Source organism: Protomyctophum parallelum, assembly GCF_964188405.1.
Source record: "Protomyctophum parallelum genome assembly, chromosome: 5".
Lineage (NCBI taxonomy): Eukaryota > Metazoa > Chordata > Actinopteri > Myctophiformes > Myctophidae > Protomyctophum > Protomyctophum parallelum.
In genome coordinates this window covers 32,624,578-32,645,168 of record NC_139702.1, presented here as the reverse complement: position 1 = coordinate 32,645,168, position 20,591 = coordinate 32,624,578, and the positions used below count along the sequence as shown (strand labels likewise).

Genomic DNA, 20,591 nt, shown 5'->3' with positions numbered 1-20,591 from the left:
TTTCCTGTCTTTGAAATTTTGAAATTAATCCGAAGACTCGGCCAGCTGCCGTCAAAGGCACAGGAAAAGCAATGATGCTGTCTTTTCCCAGGATGCCTTTGACAACGTCTCGCCCATGCAGGAAAACTGCCCGAGATGATGATAAAAAACCTTGAAAGAACACAAAGGCACAATGAGGCGAAGGAGGGCGCAGCACCGGCGGCTGTCTTGAGGCCGACAGAGGAGAGAGCAGGCCTCGCCATACAGCCCTGCGCCACTCCAGTCCTGAGCGAATGCTAATGAGATTGTTCTGATCCCTCCCTCGCTTCCCATGTTTTCAACACCTTCAAGGACCACATGGCGCTAGCAGCATAAAGACAACTAAATGAGAAATCCCAACGTTTTTTTCCGCCGCCGCCCAGGGGCCTCTTCGCTTCTCAACCTGGCCGTCCATTCAATACCCCCCCCCCCCCCCCCCTTCCAAAAAGAAAAGATAAGAAAGAAACAGTGCAACAGGGGGTATGGATGAGTAAACTTTTCAGGGAAATGGCATATTTGCGGGGATCTGGAGTAATAATCAATTTATGGCTGTAGAGGTGGTGGTGAGGCCTCTCTTTCGCCTGATGAAGAATCGTAAAGGTTTGAGAGTTGAAAAGGTGGGAGAGGGGGGGTTTGGTAGAGAAAGAGATGAGGGAGATGCTCAAATTTTGAGGGTGTTTCTCCCAAACCGCTGTAATAAGATCACTAACATCTTGAGTCGGCCTCCGCTATAGTGTTCAAACAACAGGCTCTGAGATGAAAGGTGAATGGGCCTTGGTTCCCGCTGTCTGGTTTAGAAGCGCTTTAATAGCACGGAGCCCTGTGAAAGGGTCCTGGGCAGTAGCTCATATTAGCGCCGAAGCACACTGCTTAATAGGATGATGCCTTTTGGCTTTTGTCATGAGATTATTAAGGGCTCTGTTGTCACCAGCTCCTGTTGAGCGCAAAGGCTGTAGAATCCTCTCCTGCATGTATTGTCTGGGTTTATGTGTTTGAGAAAAGAGGGGTCTTTTGATGAAAAACACCTCTCAGGGCTCTGTCAGGTGAGCTCTGCCTTGTGGTCTCACATTTACGCGCCCTTCAAAATATGTCAAGTGCTTTGTTTTCCACTAAAGGCCCTTGAGTCTGTCATCGTGTTTTGACAAAGCGGAAAGCTGTAGGGAGCAGATGAAAGATGAAACTAAGCGTCAGTGGTCCTTCAATAAAGAAAATATGTATTATTGTCATCAATTTACTGTCTTGATGTCTTGTGTGTGCATATACACATAACAGTAGTTGAGTGTAATAGAGACAGATAGCAGAGTCATGGATTATATTTGTACTCTTGTGGCTTCAATATAGATTGGTACAGAGCCGTATTCTCCGTTTCAGTCTGGTTACGGGTTCAGATCAGCAAGTCTTTAGTATCCACACACACAGGCAACTAAAATCAAGATTTAACCGCTAAGTGCAAATTTTCAAGCAGAAGCATCTGTGAAAAGACCAAAAAATTTGCTCTTTTTAGAAAGAGATTGTGTGGCAATTGATGTAATTTACCACAGAGGGAAGGTAATTGAAGAGAACTGGGATGAATGTTAGCCAGATTGACATTAAACAGAGAATGCACTATGTCCATTTTGCAATCAATGACGGTCCTTTCAATCACGAGAGCTTTATACTCAGGATTAGTTTTGGTGACTTAAGAAGCGAGACTACCTCTGTACCCCTACCATCTGCACCCCCCCCCCCCCAAACTCTCCCTTAACAAGACTGCTCCAAAGCGCAGGCCCACTCCAAGTAATTAAATCAATCCTTTGTGCCTCCCAATATTCCCCTTCAGTGGGTGACTGCCCAAGATCTGATTATGGCTCTTCATGCATATTCAGGGTGAAGCTGCAACTTGTCTACAAACAACCTCTTACTTTTCATATTCACATTGTAAGCAACTAATAAGTCACAGATCCCCCCCCGCCCCCTATTTCGCTCTTGAATGTCAAAAAGTCATAGTTTGTTTCCTCCTAGATTTCAACTGTGAAACTGTGAACTGGTCACTCACTATTCAGAGAGGCTATATGTTTAAGGAAAACGATAGATGAGGAGAAGTTAGGGTCGGAGTCCGACAGACAAATTGGATTAGTGAGTATTGGATTAAAGGGAAAACGGGGGATAACAAACAAGTAAAGCTGCCTGTGATCACAGGGTTTAATATATTTCTTTTTCCTCTCCGATCCCTTTCTTCTCTCCCTCCCCCCTTTTCTCTTTCTTTCTTTTGGCTTAAGACAGACTTATTAAAACCCAGGATTAATTTGTAATGCTTCCTTAACCCTCCGGGTCAACTTGAAGATTTGTTATCTAAAGCAAACAGGAAAAAATTGTGCTATAACAACGGGACGAGTGCTTTAAGTCCATGTCTGCGAGGCTTTGGTGAGATTTTACATTTGTAGGAAGGTGTTATCCCCATTATTTATTTGGGCAAGGCAAGTTTAACCTTGCAGGATGTTGAGGGTAAAGGCATCATCTGTTACTGCATCTTTGTAGTGAGTTATGCAGTTATCATCAACGAACCAGCAATGAAAATGGAAGCTGTCTGTTTCCATATGCCTATAAAGACAAAAACATGCTTCATGTGTGCTAAAACTATGCATGGCAAATTGATACTAAGTTTTCAATAACAAATAAAAATCTAAACAAAAGAAAATCTGCCCTCCTGTTCTTTGAATCAGAAGGTGTCCTCATTTAATCAGCGGTTGATGAGAACTAATAGTATTGAAAACGTGGCCCACTCTCATTAGCCTTATCTGTTAAACGTAGCGCTACCTAAGATTGTAATCTTAATCTTATTTGGTTATTGAGGTTTGGATCTCTCTGGTACACACAAAGAGCTTTGGAGGAACAAATCCGGTGCCTCCACAAAATCAGTGACTCATTTGCTCTGATCGGCAGTTGGGCCTGTTCCATGGAGGGTCATAGTTCAAGGGCCAAACCAGCCTGTTTGGTTTTAGAGTGAAATGGCAGGAATCTCTTCTCATTTCTTTAAAGCTTTCTACATTTACTTTTCCCAGCACTGAGATTATTCTTGGTGCACAGGAATATTTGCTTCACATTGATTGTCTAGATGCAGTGATTGTGGCCCTTTCACACATTTATACTCATTGCTGCTGGTAATGATGGCTATATCTAAATTAAATATATTCATATCAGTGTTTATTTATGAAATGCATCTATTCTGGAAATTAAAGGCATCATGTTATTGTAGAACATATCACTGCTAGCAGAGCATCCTCCAACAAAATGCTGATGACTGCAGACTGTGCAGAGACAACACTCCATTTGCAAAAACCTGACCTTGGTCAATGACAGGTCACTCATATTTTATGACAACATGGTACTTGGACAACAACGGTATTAAACATTGCCTTTTAATTTACATTGCATAACAATAATGCAAAAATCTTCATGATTTTCAGCATTCTGTGACAACATTCAGACAATCTCATATATCCACTAATTTCATTAACATTAACCACAAAAAAAATTGATTTGTTGCTTTTTATGAAGAAAAAAAAAAGTCCACAGATTATCACATTCTTTAAAATATTCCAGTTTTGTAATTTAAGGAATAACAATGACTCATGACTTCAATATTCTTTAAATCATTTTTTATCCCACGATTTTGCAACCCATTTTTTCACCTAGTCTCAATTATATAATGTGCGCTACACTTCCTCTGCCAACCTGGGGGGGCAGCGGACTGACCTCATGCTTCCTTCTATGCATGAGGAGTCCAAGCTGCTTATTTTCACCTGACGGGAAAGTTTCCCCAGCCGGCCGTAGCGTGTGGAAGGAACACGTTATTCCGATCAGTTCCTTTCCCCTCCATCAGGCGCCCCGGCTGTCCAGGTCGAGGTAGTTTAGAGACCAGGATTACTGCATGTTTTTGTGAGGGTACCTACCCTATGGGACACGGGGAGAACATGCAAACTCCACACAGAAAGGCCCTTTCGCCAACTCCGCCTCGGGTATGGGTACTGATGACGCGCCCCCAGCGCCCACAGCATCCCCCAGTGGGAATCGAACCCAGGACCTTCTAGCTGTGAGGCGACAGCACTACCAACTGTGCCAAGGAATTCAGAAATGAGTTTTACTTTTAAATCAGCAATCGTCTTGTCAGCAAACACTTCTGTCTACTGTCTTTTAGTTCTGCATGCAGGCGTCCTGACACTTAATCATTGCAAGTCCTCTGTACAGAGAACTCCATGTGTGTCCTACATGGTCATGGAGGCTATATGAAGTTGTACCTGCTTGTCCGTGTTGTAATATAATCTTTGGGCCCGACAAAGAGATTCCTACATCTGACTACTGCCATGGGTATTGTCTTCAGTTACTTTGCATGTGTCTGTTTAATGGACATTTGGCAAATAGCCCAGTGCTGTCGATCACTGGGCTGGAGACCAAATCTTCTTTCACATTCCATGCTTGTAGTCAAATTTCTTCACATGTATAACGTTTCTTCTGTATATTTCTGTGCAAAAGCATATGTTTGTAGTAGTTGTGCTACTATATTGAATTTCACCTTCCCATGCACATAGCATTTTAAAGTCTTTGAATCTTGTTGGCGTCACAACACTTTGTTCTGTAAAAACAGTTCTGTAGCAGAAAAGGTTTTTGCAATGAATTTTGCCTTTGTTTCTGAAATGTGTTTCTTGATGACCTAAATCTATACATAGTTCCATTATGTGGTTGGGGACAAACATCTTCTGTGAACAATTATGAAAAAAACAAAAAAACAAAACATACATTTTGCATTTGCATGCATGAGTATTTTTTAGCTTTGTCATCCCAATTAGGGCGCCCTCACTCCTGGCAGTATTCATATGAATTGAAATAATTTACAACCTCCAAATGTGTTATTGTCATTGAGCTGAATTGAATTTCAGTGTGAGTTTAAGAGTATGCTCATGTTGAGAAACAGAGTGAGTCATCAGCTAAAATGAATTAATTAGCACTGTTTTATCCCGCCAGAAAAACTGTGATCAATTTCTTACTCGTCCAATTTCAATTGGTAATCCTTCACAAATTGCCCTCCGCTGTAGTTTGTGTATCAGCTATTTGCAGTGGATTAATGTGAGTCACTGGTGGCAAGTGTTCAAATCAATGTTTATTAATGGTTTCTTTAAGTGTTTAAAGATTAAGTCATTAACATATTGATGAACTTTTCTACGTTGCCCAGGGAGAGAAAGGAGCCACTACTGTGCTGCTGCGGTGCTGAACTGAAGCCAGATTCAACAAGAGGCTGTAGAAACAAAGAATTTGAATGTCTGAAAGGTGTTCTGATGCATAAGCTCCTCAGCGTATTAACCACTATTCTGGGGTGAACATTAGGCAAAAATAGCTGATCTCACAAGCTTGTAGATTGTCTATTTTCAGTGAAGAGATTTGTTGTAGAGGGACAATAAGGAGGGGTCCAGCATAGACCCCCTGAGGGTCTCCGGTTAACAAAGTAAATGATATAGGGGTTAAGTAGTTAATGCCCAATATCATCCAATCCATTACAGCACTGAGTGAAGTCTTGTGGTACTGCCAATAAAGCATGCCAGCCCAAATCATCCCAAGCTATCGTTTTGTTTCGTTATGGGGAAAGACAGACATATCTCTGCCTGGAATCTAACTGAGAAATTCAAATTATTACACCACCTAGAATCCCTAAGGAAACATAACGCCAGAGTTGCTGTGTTCCCCTCAGAATGCAGAGCCAGAGAACAGTGAGTCAACTTAGATTGATTTTACCATTCAGTGGCGACCTGCCACAACCCTTTGGCTTACCATGGTAATTCCCTCTCATACCTGATAAGCTACCTGATCCATAATAAATCAATTCTAATTAGGTTTTGGGGGGGTTGGACTTGGCTTAGGGGACTCTACGTTGTTCACCCCCGCTCTGCCCATCATCCTTTAGTTGTTTTTTTCTGCCGCAAGTCATCTGCACACCTGATATCAGTTAATCTGATTATTAAGCGAGGATTATTGATGGAGGGTAAATGGCTGTATTTGGCGCTGCCTCTTGTATCAAGGACACAGTAGTTTGTTTGTGGTTTGTTGTTTTTGTTTTCTGTTTCTGTCATCTAATAGAGGACACCCCTTCTCTCAGTCCAACTGAGTAAAGATGTGGAATATAAAAGGTATTTGAGATCAGTTATCAGGTATCAGTTAGCATTCTATGCTTCCATTTCAGGTGCTATGCATTAGATATTATCTATCATGTGTGTTTTGAAGGCTGGTGTTGGGCAGGTATACTGTTCGTCTGACAGGCATGTGGAGGTGCGTGCTGATCTTGGTAACTGCAAGGTCATAGGTTTAAGTCCAAGCAATGGCCGGGTTGGGGTTCTGAGAAAAAAACAAATCTTTTATTGAATCTTTTGACCCCAAATCTCCAGTCTGCTCTGTGTTTCCTTCAACATTTCTGTTGAAGGCAATATAGGATGAAATAGTATTGTCACCATGAGCTGTGTACAGTAGAAATGAGCGAAACAGTTTAACACAAAATATTCGCTCCTAGGCCCTAGCAGTGTGACACCGAAAAGCATTTTGAACTTGTTAACGATTCAACACGCTGCTAACGGAAGAGTTATATTCAGTTGCTTGCTTGAGTCTTGCATTGAAAATAACCGATCTGCTGTTTTTGCGGTGCACGACACTGCATGCAACGTAGTACATCAAGCTCTTAAACACGGAACAGTCTCCTCCCCCTCAGCACGGCCTTTGGCTGAGGAGAAACCTGGGCAAACTTGTGCTGTGATTTCTCAGTAACAATGCGCTATGCCGTACCTCATCCCTCCCATTGATTTCTCCACCATTTATTTCTGTTTTGGTTCATGCTCCGTGTTTGAAAGTTGATGCCCCTCTCTAAAAGGGGGGTTCATGCATAGACTCTGCTACTTTTGTAGTCTGTGGCGGTTTCATATGATAAGCTTTTTTTAGACGTTCAGAATCAATATGTAATCCTGTGCAGGGGCTTATCCCTGGGACTATGCCATTTGTGAGGCTCTTTGAGCTTTGTTACAGGTCTTCTGGCAGCTCTATGCCACAGATTGATTAGGTGCAGTGCCAGAATCCTATCAAATGGCCAGCTCTGTTGATGGTGCAAACTCTCTCAGAGCCTCTAGTTGACTGGAACTGGAGATAAGGTCGGATGGCAATTCCCGTTTGCACTGTCTGGTTGGAGAAAGATGCAAGAGTATCCGCCGCAAAGGGACGGACTTGTTTTGCCCGAGCTCCATTTTTATATTCTATTTTCCAGTGTTTTGTATATGCAGATTAAGAACTATTTACAGTATGATGTACAGCTACTGTACATATAGCAAAATAAGAAGAAGGTACTGCACATGAACATTTATAGACAGTGATATGACATTGGAGGAACAATAGAAGATGCTTAAGTTTATAGCTGACCAACACTGTCAGCAACCGATGCTATAAACTAAGGTTGCATGCTGGTATTGCATGCAGTAAATAGCAGATATACAAGCTTGTAGATCTGCTGTTTACTGAGCACGACAGAAATGAGGCTAAAGCAGTGAAATGTGCCCCAGAGTCAGTGTATTGTGACATCACAGTAATTCTGGGACTATGAAATTGCTAACCTCCCGTGTCAGCTGAACCCTCGCAGAACATCACGTTTTAAATGTCTCTACTCTACCCCCATAAACACTTAGCCTACTGCGCTGAATATTCTTCGCTGTGCCGAACGGCCGAATGGTCTTCTACAGCCATTCTCCTGAAGGGTTAATTCTTTATCGGCTGCGATATTTTCATTTCTTTTCTTTTCCTTTCCTTTTCTCCTTTTTCCTCCCGTACAGGCAGGGTCACGGGGAACTGAATCTGTGCATTCTTGTGTGTCTTGCCAACGCTCACATGGTTACCACCGGTACGCATTGTTAGGGATATCTGAATGAACACTAGCCATGCAAGTTTTAACGTGATTGCCTGAGGGCAGTAGAGTGAAAGAGCGAGGAGCACAGAGAGAGAGAGAGAGAGAGAGAGAGAGAGAGAGAGAGAGAGAGAGAGAAGCATAATCCTAAAAGGATTGGAAGTCTCCTTATTCTCTGCTCATGCCCCCCCAGACCATTCCCTGTTCCTTCCCGCAACACACACACGCTCGCAAATACACACGCGCGCACACGCACGCACGCACGCACACACACCTCTCTCTATGTGTGTGGGGTGCTGGGTATTGGAGGGGTGTGTGTGGTGGTCGGGGTCAGTTGGTTTTGTGGCTCTGGTGTCTGATTTCTCCCTCCTGTTCCTCATTTGTTCAGCCCGATCTCTCATCATCACCCCCCCATTGTTTGCCTTCCTAATGAGAGGGGCGGGACCATCGGGACTGTGACGGACAGCTACATGCTTCTCCCTTGCTTCTCGCTCTCTCTTTCTCTCTCTCTCAGTCTCTCTCTCTCTATCTCTATCTACCTCTATCTATCTCTCTCACAATTCTTTTCAATTCAAAGGAGCTTTATTGACATGAGAAAACATAACTAACATAACTTTACATTGCCAAAGCAAATGTCCTTCCTCTTCTCTCCTCCCATCATCACTTCACTTTGCATCAGAGCAAACCCTATATATATTTGTCCACGCCTCACGGACCCCCCCCCCCCCCCATCTGAGAATGTTTTGTGCCAGGGACCCCCAGAAGAGAAGATGTGAGCTTGTATATCATTTTTAAGTAACCACAATAACACATTTAGCTGGGGATACCCTGGAACCCCTCCAAGGATCCCCATGGGGTAACCGGACCCCACTTTGAGAACAACTGATTTATGACACCCGAGGAGATCGGACAGAAATAGGAAATTAATGGATTAATGAATAAATAAATAACAGTAATAATAATGACACTAATAACAATGAGTTTGCTATTTACAACAAAGTAGAAATGATTCGTTGCCACAATATATATATAGGTCCTTGGCACGAAAACGTTTGAGAACTGCCCTAACCCTAAACACCTGTCATTGTTGTTATTATTACCATTATTATTATTTCTGTTATTTATTTATTTATTCAATCGTTGATTTCCTATTTCTGTCCCATCTCCTCGGGTGTCATAAATCACAGCCACAGTACATTAGTCATGCCAGCTTGACACTTGACACAGAATTGAATCCCACACGGCAGCAGCTCTCGTGCCGTTCGTCAACTGTACCAACAAAGCTAATCCTGAATTTCCCATGGTATGTTAGGCAAAGATACCGAGTTGAAGATCTATCATTAATGTGTGTGTTGTGCTCAGGGCTGTTTGAACAGACACACACATGCGCGCACGCACGCATGCGCACGCACGCACGCACACACACACACACACACACACACACACACACACACACACACACACACACACACACACACACACACAGAGACCTTCCCTTTCTCTCATTACAATATACTGTACACTTATTTTCCCTATGTTTTATACTGTATGTACCAGTCCACTCCATAACAAATATAAATATACCTGTCTCTCTTTAGTTAATTGGGTTTTCTTTCTTTCTTTCTTTCTTTCTTTCTTTCTTTCTTTCTTTCTTTCTTTCTTTCTTTCTTTCTTTCTTTCTTTCTTTCTTTCTTTCTTTCTTTCTTTCTGTGCCTGGACAGGTCCAGTAGATGACTGTCTGTTATCTGCTCTGTGGGTTTTGGTCTGTGTCTCTGGTAAGGTAAGTTCATAATTACACAGTTGTTGAATGCAGAAAGAATGTGGCACCAGGTCAAGTGACTACACTCTTGACTCTATAAAATGTCAGCGTGGAGTGCGAGAGAGAGAGAGAGAGAGAGAGAGAGAGAGAGACTCCCTGGTCAGCCTTTAGTCATCATTTACTGTCTGTATAGTTAAAGCTTTCAAATGAAAAATAAATAGCACAGTGTTCATTTATCTCTGAGGAGACTCTTAAAGGTGCATTTGGGTCAATGTTTAGAGACCCTCAGATTTTACTTTGTAATATTTTGAACTACAGATGGACTGATATACTGTTGCTCCAAAACATGTACTGTAATGTTTCACATAAACTTTATAGCCTTAGTTTAAAAATGAAAAAAGCAAGTATATGTATATTCAGTCCAGCTGCACATATAGACTTACAGTACTGTGTATGTGGATATTTTGCTGTTTGATTTCTTTTTGTCCTTTTTCTCTTCCTGAAAAACAACAAAAACAATGGAGGTTGCACAAAAAGGAATTTCACCCTTAATTTTCTTTCCAAGTAAGCCTTGATCATGTGACAATTAAGTTGATTCTGATTCAGTATATGGAAAACTCTCATCGTTGTATAATGGTCACCAGATACACAGTTTAAGAGTTATAATACCAAGCACTATAGTATGTCGTTACTGCTGGACGGAAACATTGTATCTCCATATTATATAGTACATAAGTACATATATATATGTATTTTTTGTGAGTTTTTTTCATAAACTAATTCCCTATCTTATACTTTGTTGTATGACAAAAGCAGAGAAAATAGCAGATCTACAAGATCACAACGCATCGTGTGTGTGTGTGTGTGTGTGTGTGTGTGTGTGTGTGTGTGTGTGTGTGTGTGTGTGTGTGTGTGTGTGTGTGTGTGTGTGTGTGTGTGTGTGTGTGTGTGTGTGCACGCGCGTGCGTGTTTAATTATTATTATAACCAATGTAAAGTATTATGAAGTACGTAATAACTTGGATCTTTTGGGACATGGCTTTTTCTGCCTGACAGCAACAATATCCATTCTAGAGAAATAAGTTCAGCATTGAATGTGTCTAAAATAGTGGATGTCCAGTCTGGAGCTATTTTGAAAATTGTTGATAGTAAATATTCAATCAGTGTAACCTTTCGCAAACATATAGGATATGTTATTTTGGAATAGACTTCTGATGCGCTGCATTCACAATTCAAACATACGTTTATAGCATTATTTGTTTCTGCTGTTTTCTTGTTATGTTTTTGCTGCTAATCTTTTTAAGGACCGTGGCTGATCCTTAAAAAAACGTTGGGAATCAAACTCCTGATTGAAGTAAATAAAATATACTGTCTTCATCTATATATCCTCATGGATCTACCTTTGACTAATGTGTTCACAGCCTCTCGGACCAAACCAATCAATGCATCAACATTTTCTTTATATAGTATGACATATAATTTGGTGATGGTATATGTCATATAGCTTGATGAGCAGGCTAGGTCGCTGTCTGTGCATGTGACCACACAGTGCAGCGATGACACAGTCTCATGTGAATTCTGCTTTGCTCCAGACCTTGTACATATGTATAGGCCTAAACACTGTAAATTCCTGAGTGTTCATTTAACTCTGAAGTGTTAAATTAAAATTAAATTAAGCCATGAGTTTTTGGTCCATTTGGGTTCCAGACAGTTTCTGAGTTCTGGCTAGAATATACACTGAGTTTTTTTTTACCAACTTAATATTACTTCTTTAACACATTAAAACCGGGGAAACATCTATGTCTTTTTAGATTTCTTTGGGCTTGAAAAAATTGCAGATATACTAGCTCATAGCATGTCACTTTGTGCCACACTATGAACTATATGAATATATATTTTTACATCTTAAACATCTTAAACTCAAATCTTTGCTTCTGGGTGTCCCATGGAACAATATATTTTCAGATGGCGATCTGTGGCCATTCTTACATGAAAAAAGTTTGATATAGCAACATATTTATTTATTTGTTTTCAGATTGTGCTTGGCACACTTATCTAAATGCAGTGCAATGCCTGCATCTTGTGCAGATATGTTACCTTGCAGGCCCATTGGGAGGTGCTCTGCCATAGATTACAGTAACCACTGGAGAGACAGCACACGTCTTCACACCCTATACCTGCCCTGTTGACCGTCTCACTGCTCTGCTCTTTTATAGACAAAGCAGGCACACGTGTTTCTGCACGCGGTTGAGGGTTCCAAATCTCTATATGCTCACACACTGGAGCAATGAGCATTATGAAAGTGTGTGTGTGTGTGTGTGTGTGTGTGTGTGTGTGTGTGTGTGTGTGTGTGTGTGTGTGTGTGTGTGTGTGTGTGTGTGTGTGTGTGTGTGTGTGTGTGTGTGTGTGTGTGTGTGTGTGTGTGTGTGTGTGTGTGCGCGCGCGCGCCATTAATTCACACAGATCCATAGATAATTATTCCCACTATTAACTGGTAATAATTAAGGAGTTGATTTAATTATTTGCTATATGAAATCCTATATGTATACCTATGCTTTCTGAGCAGTGCTATATCAGATGTCACCTTGTAGCCTACATTTGTGACATTTGATATAGCATGAAGTTTAAGCCCTTTGTATTATTAAACAAACAGAGGTTGTGTTATAGGCCTATATATATATATATATATATATATATATACCAGCCGAAATCAATAACTTAAACTATAATCATCACAGTCATCATCATCCTTATACTTCAATAAACTCATGGTTTGCATAATTGGTTTCAATCGACCAGGTCGATTGAAACCAATTATGCAAAAATTTAAAGTTTATTTAAGAGCTATATGAGTCGATTCGAGATTCGACCATTAACGACTTAACGACCCACAATGTCTAATGTGGCTGCAGCGCCATGTAGCGCGTGTGTGTTGAATGCATGGTAGGCCTATATTCAAATCTCTGTCCTCTCTCCTTGTTTAGTGCAGGCCTATACTCCCACTGCGCTGGTACTGCCTGCATGCCTGCCCGGCCTAGCTACTTTAGCTGTGTCAGCTCAGCTGAAATGCAGGCCTGCCCTGAATACATTTGGAGACCTATATGTTTTATATATACCCTCATTTATATATACCCTCATGGCCTCATCGTATAGGTCTACGCTGTAACACTGCAAAGATGTCCAACAAGTGAAACGCAAGTAGGCCTATGCTATTTGGGCAACGGGCATACGTTAGGCTGCACATATAAATGTTGAGGAAGAATATAGCCTAAAAATCACACACGTGTGAACTGAGTGGTGCAATTCCCCCCCCCTCCCCCCCCTCTCTCTCTCTCTCTCTCTCTCTCTCTCTCTCATTAGAGTCACTACCCCTCTCACTGTTTCTGGCGCCCCCTACTGCTATTATTAAGTCACATACTCGTGCTTACACAGACAGACACACACACACACACACAAACAAACAAACAGACAGACACACAAACAAACAAACAGGTACGAGGACATTGCAAGCTGGTTGTAGGAGTGGTTTGCACCACTCAAAAATAGTGTGTGTGTGTGTGTGTGTGTGTGTGTGTGTGTGTGTGTGTGTGTGTGTGTGTGTGTGTGTGTGTGTGTGTGTGTGTGTGTGTGTGTGTGTGTGTGTGTGTGTGTGTGTGTGTGTGTATATATATATATATATATATATATATATATATATATATATATATATATAATGGCACAGCTATCCAAATATTGACATTCGAACAGTTTGGACAAATATTTCATGCCAGACAAGTAGAGACCAAACACCACCTTACCTGTGAATAAGAGCGATGGAAAATCCACATGGACCCTCACCCTGCAACACCAGCATGAGGGAAAGTCAATCGATCCCTTTTTTTACGGCAGAGAAAATGTTCAGCTGCAGACGCCGTTTCATTCAGGGTTAAGACAGGTCCTCCTCATCCATGCATGGGCCCCTGCCAAGGGGTGTTGCGTATATATACCTGCGCCTGTAGCCCGCTGAGCATGTCCCCATGTGATGTCCTAAAATAGTCTGCTGTGTACAGGTATTACATTACGAATTTTACAGAGCCTCCTGGACTGGTTCTGTTTCCCGAAAAATGGAAAGAGCGCCGACTGTGCTGCACGGTTTTCTAACAACTTGGGGATTTTATGCATCATCGTTTTAATAAGCACCGCCGCCAACATCCATCCGCGACCCTCTCCTCTCCAATCCTTGCCTGTGAGAGACGCAAAAAAACGTACACCCCCACCTCCTCTTTAGACTCGCTGATCCCTGCTGGATTTACGGGCTTAGTATTAAGAAAATTCTACTGCAATTTGGGATTAGACCCAATATCCTCACAACAATGACTCCGCCGTTAATATCTTGATGGCATACTTGTGATCAATCGCTCTGAAGCTGAGGCTAGCCTATGGGCCTAAAAAAAAAAGGGGGGGGGGGGGGGAATAATTGTGGTTTTAATGTTTTCATGTCACACTCAGAAGTGGCGCATGACCCTCATGTGCACTTGTCAGTGAGCAAAATGAACTGCAGCAATCAGACTTTATTTTTTCGGATTCGTTTAATATAGTAAGAGAAAACGTTCATTAATATTAAATTAATTTCGATACGAGCATTTTTATATCCAATGTTTGTATTATTTTGGTTATGCCTAATTATTAGACAAAATATGTTTTATAGTTTGTGTGCGTTTATGAGTCAAATGCTTCTTGACAGTAGCCTATAGTAATTGACGAAACCATTCCTCACTCGGGAGGCCCAGAGAGAACAGGTCGTTTACAGACTCGCCATGGAAATTGATTATGGTATATGACTATACAAGATTTTCCACATTAATATTCATGTCGATGATGCTGAAAAGTGTCTTCATCAGACAGTTGGAGGCCAAGTATTCTGCTACGAACAGTAGCCTATATCTCAAATTGGTATATGTAAATAGAATAAACCAAAGCCATGCCACAATGTTGCTGGCAACTAAAAATACATAACTATTTCTTGGGCTCTCTTAAGCTATAATATATAGAATAGCAGGCTAACTCTTCTGAACCAGCATAATGGAAATGCTTATATATAGGTTATCGTGTAAGCCTGCATGTTTTTGCAATTTTCATAATCATGTTTTGTTTATTTCACTGCATAGGCAATTTCTCATATAGTCATAGGCCGATATGTTTTGTTTTGTTTTGTTTCCAATGATATACAGCAATAATGACATTGAAAACTATTATATTTTTCTATACATATTTTAGGCCTATATCATAAAATAGCCTATATTTTTTCCCTTACCCAATTCTATTCAAACTTTAGACCAACTTTTTTCTCTGTTTTCTACAATTATGCGCTCACGTGGTCGAGATTTATTTTAGATTGTGCAAGGGGGCGTGGTCTTTGAGCAGCAGAGCTCCGAGCTCGTCGCTGATTGGTTGCCTCTGTCGCCTGTAAAGACTCCCAGCCTCTGGGATTGGATGGAGTGGGCGGTTCTCGCCGTATTTTTACGTTCATAGAAGGACTGGGTCAGGACAGGGTGATCAATCTCAATCCGTCAACATTGGCAATCATTTTAGCAGTGTGAGTGCAGGACGCGAAACAAGAAATACGGTTGATTCCCCCCCTCCTCCCATATTGAAATGTGCTTTTATTATTATGCTCCATTACATTAGTCTCTAAAGTATAGGACAGCGGTGGTGAGCCCAGGAAGGATATTCGGGGCATGCTTGCATAACTTCTGGTCAGTTTTTTTGAGTGAGCGCGCACCTTTTTCGGCTGCGCACCTTTGGCTACTATTGCTTTCTAAGAGGAACTCTCGTCCATGTGGATATATATATTTATGATACGCTGTCTGGATCGATTCTATAAAGTGGAAGAAAGGGGATCCTTTAAACAAGGTGAGTCTGCAAGCTTTCCCTCATTTTTCCTCCTATTTAGGTCAACTCGACGTATGTGTTATTGACACCATAGAATTGACACCAATGAACTGTATATGACATTGTATTGCTTGTGATTGTGACGTTATTATTCAATTATTTGGTCCTATAGCGGCCTATACATTTTTCACAGTCTAAATTGAATAATTAAAAATAATAGATAAGACGTTATTTTTGTTTTGCAAACATTACGACTACTCATTTACACATTCACAAAGGAGATTACAAATAGGCCTAGGCATAATCTTTTATTAGACTACTGTCAATTGAAATCTCCCTTTTTGTGTTATTATCAAGTTATAACTTAAACTTTCCGGGCCGTTTCCTCGGATTCAAAGTGTTACTTGCAGTCCCATCTATCGCTCTGCTAAAACCAGATAAACAAACGCAATGTTTGGGGCTGAACCTGTTTCGCCGATAAGACTCCGCATCGCTAATTGTCGCCCTGTGGGTTTAAAAATCTGAATTGTATAGGCTAATAATGCACTTAATTTGCACTATTTCAACCATTTACATGATGCGCCTAAACTACTTCCCGTGGTTATGGAAATCGTTGAGCATTTAGCCCTAAGGATTTACGCCTCAGTAAAAACAAACTAGCCGGCCCCATGTCCACAGCATGGGCCCAAGTATAGGACTATTGAAAGGTGTGGCAGTATGTTACCAGTAAATTAAGTGAATAACCAATTATGTTTTTGTTTAAACTCTCACTATTTACCTGTCAAAAGACCCTCGTTGGCATATGTAAATGCTTATCCAATTAAAGACATTGTCTCACACCTCGATTTGGAAATTGCATGTGATTGGAAACATCTACAGTATTTACAAACAAATACCTGATTTAAAATTGTAGTAGTGTTAGCTCAAAAGGGGCCTATACGGTTGATTAGCCCAATAATATAACGCCGGTAATTATACAATTAGCCCGTTTGCAACATTAGCATTTTTGCCTTTACTTCATTGAAATGACTATAGTGCAGGTTTCACTTTAAAGGCATAAAGTATATAGCTCACACCTTGATTTCATTCTTGTATTGATATATAGGCCTAAGTGTAAACATTAATGGCAGGCCCAATATAATCGGTTTTAGCCTAACATAGGCTACATGTAAATGCCTTCTACGAAGTTCCATAAATGGAATTAAACTAACCCTTAGTTTAAGTGACATATGGTTGTAGGCTACATTGGCCATTTTAATTAAGATAACAATATACCATAGAACGGACATGGCCTGTCACACTGACTAAATTAAATCCACTTCACTGTGTAGTCAACATTAAGGAAATTCATTTGATCAAAGCAACGACTTCATTTACATTGCCAAAGCAAGTGTCAAAATATAATAAAAATCGGCTAATGTCAAATGGCGTTAATCACGTCTGATGACAGACTTCACACGTGATTATTTCATTACTGTAGTGATGGCTGATTGCTGCCTGGGCTTATAATTGGATATCGTTTAACCACGTTAACGCATCATCAGACTTGGGGATTTGGTAAATTGTTGGGTTTTTCCAAACTTGATTTTGCGCGCTATGACTATGAGTGAGTCTTGTGAGCATCATGGAAAGTTGACGAGAAATTCGAGGCTGTGCATGGTATCAGCTTGAAATTAAAGTCGACATTTTAGGGCATTATTTTGTCCACACAAAGGCCAAAAATGTTAGGCAAATACGTCTCGATTTAAACAAATAAAGTTTTGCTCACTTCGCTGTATTCCTATGTCTCCATTGCGCTGTTTATAGGCCTAACACCCGATCGATTATAATGTTTCATATAGAAGCTATAGAACTATATGAGCGAGCTTTTTCTAGTTTTCAAATCTATGGCAACATATAGGCGACGAGGGGCGGGGGTCGATCAGGCTATTTCTAGGCCTGATTGCTTTTAGACAATGTTTTGTTTTTTATTGCCATGCAATTGAGTGACCAATTTTCCTTGTTCTCTTTCACACAAAGGAGCCTCTTGGAGTCAAGATTTGAACACCTGGAGAATCCCACTTTTTCAATAAAAGTCGGTCTCCTGCGTCCGTTTCTAGCATGATGTCATACCTCAAACAGGGCCCGTACGGGATGAACGGCCTGGGTCTGAGCGGCACCGCTATGGACCTGCTGCATCCATCCGTGGGATATCCTGGTACGTGGCCTGGTACGGTAGCCACACGTGTACAAACCTTTCACAAAAATACCCATAATAATAGCCTACAAAATATATGCTTTTTAAAATGATATGCAATCATGTGTTTAATGTATGTAGGCCTATGTAATGGCTTCTTTAATAAATCATCAGTTGGTAGCCTATTTTGTTTAGGTTTATGCTAATAACAATTTGTTATTGTGTTTTTAGGTAATCCTCGGAAACAACGGCGAGAGAGAACGACGTTCACCCGGACGCAGCTGGACATTTTGGAATCTCTGTTTGGCAAAACACGATACCCCGATATTTTTATGAGGGAAGAAGTGGCGCTGAAAATAAATCTACCTGAGTCAAGAGTGCAGGTTTGTACCCTATACACAAATTAAACAATATAAATTGGGTTATTTCCACAATTACCACAGGCTTATAATGCACGTTTAAAGGTAAAAAAAATCACACCCGTGTGAAGTGAGGGGCGCTAATATATTAAAGTCTATAACTCATGTTGATTATAGGTGATGTAAAACAAACGGTGCCAACACAAACATTAAATGCCACTAACAATAAAGAGACGTAATGAGGGACAATATGTGCAATGTTTAAAACAAACATTCAACTAAAAACAAACATTAAACCTGTATATAGGAGGGGCTCAAAAATATAGCATATCCTACTCTTACGAAATTAGCATAAGCAAATTTCCTTTAAAAAGAGGCTATAGCTAATGGATCCATTATCCTTTTTGTTAGTGAACATGAGGTGAGCTGTTGTTGACCGCAGGCACTCAGAAATGTTGAATAATTAGATACACCCCCTCCAAAAAAAATAAACAAATAAAGCTGCTATAATAATAATACCAATAATAATAATAACAATAATAATATTAACAGTAATAATAATAAAGATGGCGTTTGGAATCAGTTTTGGGGAGTTTTTATGAAGTATGCATGAATTTCCTGAACTGTGGACTTCTGGTAAAAGGAAGAATTTACCTCAGTTCTCCCCATAAGGAGTGTCTTTTGATCTCTTTTGAAATGGGCGTGAGAGTCTTTACATAACCAGCTTTAGTGGCTCTCATGGGCTTACTGCAATTATGGCTGCTCCCTCTAGAGTTTCTGCTGATTCTGTCCAGCAATGTGAGCACTAGGCTAAGATGTGAAATGCTGAACAGTGACTAGGCCTAAATTGGCTCACTGAGTTAAGGGTGGGAATACGCTGTAGTAGCTTGTCCTCAAAGGCTCAGCTGACCTTAACCCAGCTGTCTTGCTACATCGTTTCATCATTTTAAACTTTATGAATCCATGAAAACTTAGTTTGGTCAGGAACACCCATGCCTCAAATGAACACACATTCACACCTGGAACTTGTTTTTACAAAGATTTTCTTTCATCAGACAGAACAATTGAAGATTAATATAATATCCCTGCAGAGATATTAATCGTAAGTTGTTGAATTTTGACTGACATCAACATTGAACTGAACCCTTTCCCTCTCCCTCATTCCTCAGGTTTGGTTCAAGAACCGTCGTGCCAAATGTCGACAGCAGGCACAGAGTGGGAACAACGCCAAGGCCCGTCCGGCGAAGAAGAAATCCTCCCCGACCAGAGAGAGCACAGGGTCAGAGAGCAGCGGCCAGTTCACCCCGCCGGCAGTGTCCAGTGCCGGCTCTTCCTCCTCCTCCTCGTCTTCAGCTTCCTCCGTCTCCAACTCGGCCGGCCACGGCGGGGGTCCGGGGGTCCTGAGCAGCACTTCTACCTCCGGCACTGCCCCCGTGTCGTCCATCTGGAGCCCCGCGCCCATCTCCCCGGCGCCGGCGCCGGCCACGCTGCCTGACCCGGCCGCCCCGACCAGTGCCTCCTGCATGCAGAGGTCTGCGTCCACGACGAGCGGAGGAACGGCCTCGTACCCGGTCCCTTACGGCCAGACAGCGGCGGCCGCCGCGTACGGCCAGGGTTACCCCAACTCGGGGTCAGGCTCCTACTTCGGAGGCGTGGAATGCAGCTCCTACCTGGCCCCCATGCACTCGCATCACCACCCGCACCACCCGCACCAGCTCAGCCCCATGGCGGGCTCCTCCATGTCTGGCCACCCGCACCACCACATTGCGCAGACCTCAGGGCACCACCACCACCACCATCACCCCCACCACCACCAGGCGTACAGTGCGCCCGGCCTGGCCTTCAACTCCACAGACTGTCTGGATTATAAAGAGCAGACGGCGGCCGCCGCCTCATGGAAACTGAACTTTAACACCTCAGACTGTTTGGACTACAAAGACCAGGCATCCTGGCGCTTCCAAGTCTTGTGACTCTTTTTTGTTTTTTGTTTTTTTTTGTTTCCCCCTCCTTCAAAGAAGTATTCTTTTTGTTGTATTATTTTATTTTTTTGAAGATCCTTTAAACTAATAGATAGTAGAGAGACATTTACCTATGAGATGTTTTAAGTTTATTTGTGAATAAATTGAGATAATGCACAGACTGTAAAAGCCTGAACGTCAGGCCTTGGATTTTGCTTTTTTGCCATTAGCAACGGATCAACTGCTGCGAAGCGAGTTTGAATTATGGAGTCATCAATGGAATATTCTTCAATCCATAAAAATGTTAAACTGTTAACTGACCACATCCCAATTTGGAAGGCCTTTACTATCCCAACTTACATTTGCAGTGGAACATGCCAGATTGAGTTATCTTTAGGTTGAGAATTAGTTCATTTTGAGTTAAGTTGGAGATGTTTTGTCAGGACAAAAATAACAAACATTTTGAAACAAAAATACGTCATAGAATTGGAAAATAGAAATTTGCGTTGACTTTATTATTTCTTCGTAAAGATTTGATGCTGCTA

General features: G+C 41.5%; 1 protein-coding gene across 1 annotated transcript; it reads left to right on the top strand.

The window, feature by feature from the left end:
- Positions 1 to 17,653: 17,653 nt before the first annotated feature.
- On the top strand, positions 17,654 to 20,058 carry LOC310858490 (homeobox protein OTX1 B-like; the record flags this gene model as incomplete). Its single annotated transcript, XM_083764622.1, has 3 exons — positions 17,654 to 17,750; positions 17,961 to 18,112; positions 19,258 to 20,058. The coding sequence occupies 3 exons, from the start codon at positions 17,654 to 17,656 to the stop codon at positions 20,056 to 20,058; spliced, it is 1,050 nt and encodes a 349-aa protein (XP_083620748.1).
- Positions 20,059 to 20,591: the final 533 nt, after the last annotated feature.